This window comes from Asparagus officinalis, chromosome 8 (assembly GCF_001876935.1).
Source record: "Asparagus officinalis chromosome 8, Aspof.V1, whole genome shotgun sequence".
Classification (NCBI taxonomy): domain Eukaryota; kingdom Viridiplantae; phylum Streptophyta; class Magnoliopsida; order Asparagales; family Asparagaceae; genus Asparagus; species Asparagus officinalis.
In genome coordinates this window covers 111,364,615-111,373,410 of record NC_033801.1, presented here as the reverse complement: position 1 = coordinate 111,373,410, position 8,796 = coordinate 111,364,615, and the positions used below count along the sequence as shown (strand labels likewise).

At 36.6% G+C, this 8,796-nt stretch overlaps 3 protein-coding genes across 3 annotated transcripts; 1 reads left to right on the top strand and 2 right to left on the bottom strand.

The window, feature by feature from the left end:
• Positions 313-816, bottom strand: LOC109820461. The gene has a single exon (XM_020386608.1). The coding sequence runs from the start codon at positions 738-740 to the stop codon at positions 537-539; it is 204 nt and encodes a 67-aa protein (XP_020242197.1). The 5' UTR covers positions 741-816; the 3' UTR covers positions 313-536.
• Positions 2,464-3,783, bottom strand: LOC109821719. Its single transcript, XM_020387881.1, has 2 exons — positions 3,132-3,783; positions 2,464-3,059 (listed from the first exon to the last, which is right to left on the bottom strand). Exons 1-2 carry the CDS (start codon positions 3,781-3,783, stop codon positions 2,464-2,466), a joined length of 1,248 nt encoding a protein of 415 aa, XP_020243470.1.
• Positions 4,330-4,716, top strand: LOC109821717. Its single transcript, XM_020387880.1, has 2 exons — positions 4,330-4,536; positions 4,618-4,716. The coding sequence occupies exons 1-2, from the start codon at positions 4,330-4,332 to the stop codon at positions 4,714-4,716; spliced, it is 306 nt and encodes a 101-aa protein (XP_020243469.1).

The following is an 8,796-nucleotide window of genomic DNA, read 5'->3' as shown; positions in this document are numbered from 1 at the left end:
GTTTTCAAAAACTGTTTTCTTTTTTCTTTTTTCTTTTCCGGAAATGTACCAAACAGACCCTAAACATAACTGATACCATAACCTCCATGAATCTCACTAGTATCAACTTTTCATTCTGTACCCAATAATTAAGCCCATTAAATTGTCTCTCTATAATCTATCCATTAAATTGATCTCTCTATAATCTATCCTCAGGGTAGAGGATCCCAATCCCGCCATAAATGGGAACACAAATTCTGTGGAATAGCACATGAGGGGGAAATGCTTATTTGAATGGTTAACAATAGCCAGCTAAGATGTAGATTGTTCTGATAGAATTTATACTCTATCAATACCTCTCTTACCATATATCATGAAATATGTACACAAGGATGATCCAAAGAAGGGGAGGGGACAAAAAAACACTCAAAACTGATCACAACCACTAACCTAACAAAACATAAGCAAACACTAGTTACACTACCGACAACCATAAACAAGATCATCTGCAAACAATATTTACAAGAGAAATGAAGCAAGCTCCACCGTCTTCAACCTCAGTTTCCAACAGGGATAGAAATAGCCCGGCCACCGAGCCCCAACGGCGATCTCGAGCGCTGCAGCCTCGCCCTGCCATCGGAGAATCTTGCCCTATGAATCTTGAACTTCTCCTCTATGATCTTCTCATCTTCTAGCTTGATTCTCCTGACTTGGCTGTGGATAGGATTCAGAGCTTTGATTCTTTGCTCCATGGTCTCCATTGATGTTCAACTTGAAGCTCTTGTTTTCGTTTTCACCAAGTATTTAGGAGTCTTGTTGCTTTTATAAATGTTGGGGGGGTAGGGGTGGGGGTTGGCTTGAAAATTTGGGTAGATCTGATTAGTTGAGACATCCCTTTGGACCGTTGGAGGAAAGGATGACAAGGCTCAACGTTCTCCATGTTTTAAATTTGAAAGTTGGTGGCCCTTGGGATTTATCTTTATTCTTTCGGTAAATTTGTTCCTAACTTTAGTTGGAAGCCATTGATAAAGGCCAAGTGTTGGGATTTTAGACGACTAGCGTAACAAATAATTAATGTAATCTTGTTCATATTTAGCTACTTAAAACGTAAACGTGTTGCGTGACAACAGCTTTATTGAGTCACACATAAAAATTCGAAAAGGGTTGATATATTTGTTTCTGCACGGATTATAAGAGTTCAACCCTCAAAATCAAGGGATATGCTAATTCACCTCCTGAGACAGGTTAAGAAATAACTCTTCATTTATAGAAAGCAATAATAATCTTCTCACTTTTCACATACTAAAGATGATTTGAGTAATTTAAATATAAGCTACTATGTACTCTAAAAACAGTTTAACCAGGTTAGCCATTTTCCTCCATCTCTCTTGCTTAAATCTTTACAAACCGAGGCCTTTTCTACGAAAACTTTGAACCCTATTTCACTAGTTAGTGGATTATGGAGAAAATAAATAGCAAGTGAACCACCGCTACATTATTGTAATGATGTTTTTGACATTTCTGCAAGTAGGGTGTAACTACTTGTTGCTGCATCAGCAGAATGATGCAAGTTCTCTCGGGTATGAGTAGTTAAAATTTTTAAAAAAAAAGTGCCGTGGGATTCCAGTGAGAAAAGTATGTAAGTTTTTTTTTTCTTATTACGTACTTTGGTCATGGTTGGTTTTGATAGGATAACCATGCTTATCTTGAAATATTGTAATATTTTGAGATATCTTAAATTTAAAATCTTTGAGAATTAATCGCTAATTAGAAAATCAGGGGTTTATTTACATCATTTTGATATCCAAAACTCTAGCCCTCGCCTAGACTCTTGTTTGAAATTGATTTATAACTTTAATCCTTATTATAATTAATAATTAGTTTAACATTTTTCATGACCCAAGAGAGTTTATCTCAATGTTATATGTACTAATCACATGGGTGTCAAATGAAGTTAGTTGCCGCAAAGAGATTTTCTGATATTTCAATGTGTTAGAAACCATCAATTCTCTTAGAGCAGTTCCAACGGGGCTGCAAAACTCCACTTTGCAGCCCCGAAGCCCTCCAATGGGGCTGCACCTCCGGCTGCATTTTGCAGCCGAAGGAAATGGGGCTGCATTTATGCAGCCTTTGCCCTCATTTTGTAGTTTGTTGCAAATGAACTGTGCATTTTTCTTAAATGCCAAGTTTGCCCTTTTTTGATTTATAAACCAATACTTATTACTTCCATATCATTTTTAATTAGTAACTACTAATTTAAAATCAACATAACTTTATTTCTACTAATTATTTTTAAATAAAAATTTTACAGTTGGAAATGTTTTGTCGATACCTTCAAAATGAGACTAATATTGAATAATATTAATTGAAATATAAAATTTCAAGAATCAAGTAATTAAAAATGAAAAGTCATTATTTCATTATTAAAAAAAGTTACATCGCTTCATTTCCATGTCTTTCCCACAAATGTTCAATCAATGCATTTCAAAGTGCAAAATAAGCTTCTTTGTTTTTCAACCTCTTATGTCGAGCAAGGAACCGTTGGAATCGTTCAGTTTCCATTATCTCCATATTTTCAGCATTCAGAATTGATTGTGGAGTTGAAATGACAACATCTTCTTGCTCGTCGCGTTCATCTTTGACAATCATATTGTGCATTATAATACAAGCAGCCATGATATCATGCAGAGTTCGTTTATCCCAAAAACGGGCTGGCCTCTTGATGATAGCAAACCGTGATTGGAGAACACCGAATGCCCGCTCCACATCTTTTCGACATGCTTCTTGCATCATTGCAAAATATTGTTTCTTTTTATCATCGGGTTTAGAAATGGTTTGAACAAGTGTTGGCCATTTCGGATATATGCCATCGGCCAAATAATAACCGACATCATAATTTTTTTCTTGAATTGTGTAATGAGCAGGAGGGGCAATACCTTGTGATAGATTGTCGAACAAATTAGACGACTGCAATACATTAATATCGTTATTGGATCCTGGTAAGCTAAAGTATGCATGCCATATCCATAGATCATATGATGCTACTGCCTCAAGAATAATGGTTGGACCTCCATGACGGTCTGAGTATTGTCATGCCCATGCTGTTGGACAATTTTTTCCATTGCCAATGCACACAGTCTAGACTTCCTAACATTCCTGGAAAACCTCTTTCTTCACCCTTTTGCAATAATCGTCGACATTGGGGGTCCTCAGATATTCATCTCCATATACTTCTACAATTGTTCTGCAAAATCTCTTTAAACATACATTTGTAGTTGACTCACCGATCCTAACATATTCATCAGTACTATCTGCTGATGTTCCATACGCCAACATGCAAAATGCCGACGTAACTCTTTGTAAAATTGATAGCCCAAGTTTGCCAACACCATCCATCTTCTGTACGAAGAAATTGTCATGCTCACGTACCGCCTCGACTATACGAAGGAATAAACTCTTGTGCATCCGGAACCTTCTACGGAATAGGTTTGCACCATATATAGGGTTATCAGAAAAATAGTCATGGTAAAGTCGAGAATTACCTTCTTCCCTCCCGCGATTGATCACCAAATGACCAGGAACTGAGCCAATACGCTTAGGCCGCTCTGCCTCTTGAGAGAGATAAGTTATTATTTTATTATTAGAGGCATATACGCGAGCTAAAAGTTCATTTTCCTTCTCCCATTGTGTCATATCTTCCTCCCAATCTTTAATGTATCGAGAAAACATTTCGTCGTCAAAAGAAGAAGAAGAAGAAGAAGAAGAAGAAGAAGGTAGATGTGACGGTCCGGCTCTATAGTTCATTGATGAAGAAGTTATTTATAGAAATACAACTATAAGTTGTGAGTTGTTTAGAGATGGATGTAATGTCATTATATAATATTCTTCCCCACATAGGGTTCTTTTCAGCATTGGATTCTCTCCAGCATTGGATTATCTTTGTGTTGGATTCTCCCCCACATTGGAGACTCCCCACATTGGATTCCTTTCGTGTTAAAGACTCACCACATTGGATTCTTCTGGTGTTGGAGACTCCCCACATTGGATTCTCGGTGTTGGAGACTCTCCACATTGGATTCTCCTAGTGTTGGAGACTCCCCACATTGGATTCTCCTGGTGTTGGAGACTCCCCACATCTGATCCCTATATAATGCTTGCACAATTTTCATATCTTCACCATAACTCTTCTTATTCTATATTCATAACGCTTTACATTCCTCCATCATAATAGTATCATCCTCAATAACGTTATCTCCTTAGATTATGACATCTAGTCACGAAAAATCTTTTTTACAAGAAGAAGACCAAATTTTATGCGCCACATGGCTCGAAATTTCTCAAGATCCAGTCATGGGTTCTAATCAAAAGAAGGACAAGCCGTGGAAACGAATTTCTGCTTTATTTCATGAAAGGATTTCCAATATTTGTAATGCTCAGAGGACTCTGAAGTCTCTCTCATGCCGAATGCAATTAATTATGAAGACCATCAGTAAATTTCGAGGATGCATTCGACAAGTCGAGCGCCTAAATCCAAGCGGTGCTTCTGAGCTTGACATTGTAAGTAATTTGAATAACATAAATCTTGATTATCATCTATTATCATGTTATTAATAAATGTTTCTTCCTCTCTTGTGGTAGATTAAACGTGCTAGGATAATATTTGCAGAAGATCCAAAAGAGAAAAAGGGGTTTCTATTTGATCATGTTTGGTCAATTTTAAAAGATGCAGAGAAATGAGCAAATATAAGTGTCAGATCGCCTGCAACTTCCAAAACTTCAAAGTCCCGCTCATCTCAGGGATCAGATTCAAGTTCTCATGTTGTCGACTTAAATGACGATAATGAGGGATATACTCATAATGACGACAATATGATAACAAGCCGACCGACAGGAAGGAAGAAAGAGAAGGTGAGGAGGCGACATGCAACTGAAAAGAACATCAACTTTGAAACTCTCAATAAAAGCAATCAAGAAATTGTCGATATTTAAAAAAAAAGTCATGGACAACGAGAAAATGATAGAATGTCAATGCACCAGATTATGATGTTAAGGGCCGAAAACGATAAGAAAAAATTAGATCTTTAAAGAGAACGACAGGAAAGTAAAATTATGTTAATTAATCTTGATACTATTACTGATCCTTCGGAACGCGAGTATTTTCGAATTAAAAAACATGAGATTATAAATAGAAACACAACTGAGGGTTCTTCATCTGATATTCCTAATGCTGAATATAGTTATGCAGAAAGTCAATACGGAATACCTGACTACAGAAGCGGTGGATATGGAGGAAATGGCCTGCCCGATTTTTAGTTTTTTTTCATGTACTTTATTTTTCTATGTAATGCCGCTGAATGTAATATATAAAATTTCATCTTTCGGAGTAGTGATGAAGGTTGTTCCAAATATTATGCTATATTTTCTGGTTTTTAAAATTTAAAGGTTCTTATCTATGTCTTATTATCAATTTATTAAAAATAATTAATTTTATTTAAATAATGAGTATATTATATATTATAATTTTAGTATTAATTTATAATATATTTTATATTTTAAATTAATTCATATAATTTTTTTAACATTTTATATTTTTTATATTTTAAATCCATTTAAAGTATTATAAAAGCAATCAATTGAAAGTGGTTGGAGTGCCCACCCCCCTCTAAAAAAGGATATTGAAGAGAATACTCTTTGGGGAGGCTGCATTTTGCAGCCTCCCCATTGGAGTTGTTCTTATAAATGTTAAACGTCTCTTTCACTACATCAATACTCTAAAATCGGAGTGATAGCTATGTTTGTAACTTGATATTCCGACATTGATGCACAACGATATTTTTGTTACTATAAATATATCTCCATAACATTTGAATTATGATTGTTCTAGTATGTCTAAAGTTTCCTTTCACTGTAGTACTGAGAATTGTAATTTATGCATAACCACGCTGAACATACATCCCTTATCAATTAACAGTACGTCTACAAATAATGATACCTCCTGCAGAAGAACAGTAGGTGCTCACGCAATAACGTACAATAATGGTTGATCATATCGTTAGATTGGACAGGAGTCGCGCGAGGTCCGTGTCGTACGAGCTCGGGCATGTGGTGGGTGGCCAAGTGGTAAATGCAGGGGACGTGACTGATCATGAGGGGTTCAGTTTATGTTTGTCCAATTAAACATCTTTTACAAGCGGGTGCATTTGCAGCATTTATGGCAGGTTAAAAACCCATATTGATATTTTAATTTCATCATATTTATCAAGAATGTATTTTAATTAGGCAAATCTGCTTTAAAGTATTTTAATTGATTCAACTTACCAACAAGACTCTTTTTCTCGTCAACGACCAGTTTTCGGACGAGAGCTCGTCGCGTGCGTGGCACGTGATGACTTAAATTGTTTTTAGCTGCTGATGTGGCACGGATTTTCTGACGTGGATAAAACAGTTGGACGAATCTGTCCTATTTTGGGTGAATTGGGATTTTTAGAGGGTTAATTCCCGCCTTTAAACACTGCCACGTTAGAAAATCTGTGCCATATCAGCAGCTAAAAATAGTTTAAGTCATCATGTGCCACGCATGTGACGAGCTCTCGCCGGAAAACTGGTCGCCGACAAGAAAAATGGCCTTGTTGGTAAGTTGAATCAATTAAAATGCCTTAAAGCAGATTTTCCTAACTAAAATACCTTCTTGGTAAATGTGGTGGAATTAAAATACCAATATGTGTATTTAGCCATTTATGGCATGTAAAAGACTTAAGCAACATTGTTTGTAGCAATTTCAAAAAAAAGAAGCTATGCATCCTCCTCCTCAATAAAAAGTGTCACGTGGCTCATTTTTATACGGATAATTTTGTGTAACTACTACCCGAAAAGTGTATAAACCCACAACCAACTAAGGAACTTCCCAAAATACCTTTCCCATTTAAAAACTAAAATACTGTTCATCCTTTTATGCGCGTTTCTCGAGATCTCTTACAACCGCTATTTCTCCTAACCTTTGCCCTCTTCTTCTCAAGATCCCGCTCCATCGCTGTTGACGCAGCGCGGAAGTGATAACCTCGGAATTCACCAAGGGTGTTATCTGAATCCACAAAGAATTTCGAATCCACGAAGTAAATATTAAAGAAAAATAAAATTTTATTAATCAAAAGTTATTCTCCTTTGAGGTTATATGACTCTTCTTAAATAGAAAAACAAATAAGACTCCTAATAAGACTAGAATTACAAAAATAAAAAGTATCAAATAAGACTCCTAATAAGACTCCTAATAAGACTAGAATTACAAAAAAAAGAAAGTGTCAAATTCTATCCTAAAAAGACTCCTCATAATAGATGAAACAAATCATGAATCAAAATTGATTTTGTTTCCTAACCTAATTTGACTCTAAAATTAAATTTATTTCCTAATCTAAATAGACTCCAAGTTTACTACTAAAAAATTAAAAGCTGATTATTTTCGGATTTCTGCCAAAACTGGGCATAACTGGTATGATTGTAAAAATCTGACAATCTGATTGGCTCCGTCTCGTCGAGATAGGCGATTTACATATATAATATGTCAGAATCCGCATTCCGGATTGAAAAATATGATTGTTATTTTGCGAAAGTATAAATCTGTATTTAGCTCATGAATGTCCGAATCCTCCATTAATTTTTTTTGTTAAACATCCTACATCAGTCTCCCCTTGTTGAAAGAAGCTTAACCCCGAGCTTATATTTGGTAGAATAGTAGCTTCATTGATAGATAATTTTCTTCTCTTACAACGATCAGCATCTGCCTTGTACTTAGCATTGATTTTCTTCATCTGTTGTTTTGCCTCTTCAGCTAGGACTTCTTCTAACTCAAATTCTTGAATATATCTTTCACACACCATGGTTACGTGTATGACAGCATGTGGATCTGCAATTGACTTGAAAAACTCCTCAAAATATGTTCCATGTTGCTGTAGGCGTCAAAAAATGCTAATAGATATCCCAAACATAGAGAAAATCATTCAAAGGGATCTCATATTGAAAATCAAGGCAAGAATGAACTGTCTCGCCAGCGAGACAGGCTTTGCTGTCTCGCCAGCGAGACAGTATATGCTGTCTCGCCAGCGAGACAGTATTTGCTGTCTCGCCAGCGAGACAGACTTTGCTGTCTCGCCGGCGAGACAGTGTTTACTGTCTCACCAGCGAGACAGTGTTGAAATGGTCAAAAAACCACCTTGATAACTGCCCTACACGTGTCCATTAACTGCCAAGGGGCGTGGGAAACATCATGGGCGAAAATCACGTGGATAACTGCCAAAATAACGGAGTTTGAAACGTGGGAAGGCAGTTAAAACGAAAACTGCCTGCGGTTACTGTTTCCGAGATAGTATTTACTGTCTCGCGAGTCGAGACAGCAAACACTGTCTCAACCAGCGAGACAGTAAACACTGTCTCGCCGTACTGACTTCTTCGATTGTTAAGTTTTTGCAGTTACTGACCCTTGAGGCTATAAATACCCCCCTAGGGTCACTTCTGACGAGGATCGAGCATTTGTTAGAGCATTCCAGAGCAGAGAGAGAGCAGATTTGAGTTCTTTTCTTGCAACGCCTTGAAATTAAGCTTTGACTTGATTTTAAGAAGAACGACTATCTTACTTCGATAAGATATCGTTTCAAGTTCTCACTTTGATAAACGAAGTCAGAATCAGTAAACCCCCTCTTCACGATCTGTGATTCGGCGGTCCACGAACCAAAGCGTTCCCGGCACAGGCAAAGTCCCACGAAAACAAAGATCGATAGACGATTTTTGTGTTTGTTTCTCAAAAGTTGTAATTTTTGCTTTGTT

Bases quoted from the DNA above. Each gene is read 5' to 3' on its own strand.
- LOC109820461 (XM_020386608.1), bottom strand. From the start codon at position 740: ATGGAGACCATGGAGCAAAGAATCAAAGCTCTGAATCCTATCCACAGC.
- LOC109821719 (XM_020387881.1), bottom strand. From the start codon at position 3,783: ATGAACTATAGAGCCGGACCGTCACATCTACCTTCTTCTTCTTCTTCT. The intron at 3,060-3,131 runs GTTAGGAAGTCT...GACAATACTCAG, and splicing joins GAAAGAGGTTTTCCAGGAAT to ACCGTCATGGAGGTCCAACC.
- LOC109821717 (XM_020387880.1), top strand. From the start codon at position 4,330: ATGGGTTCTAATCAAAAGAAGGACAAGCCGTGGAAACGAATTTCTGCT. The intron at 4,537-4,617 runs GTAAGTAATTTG...CTCTTGTGGTAG, and splicing joins GTGCTTCTGAGCTTGACATT to ATTAAACGTGCTAGGATAAT.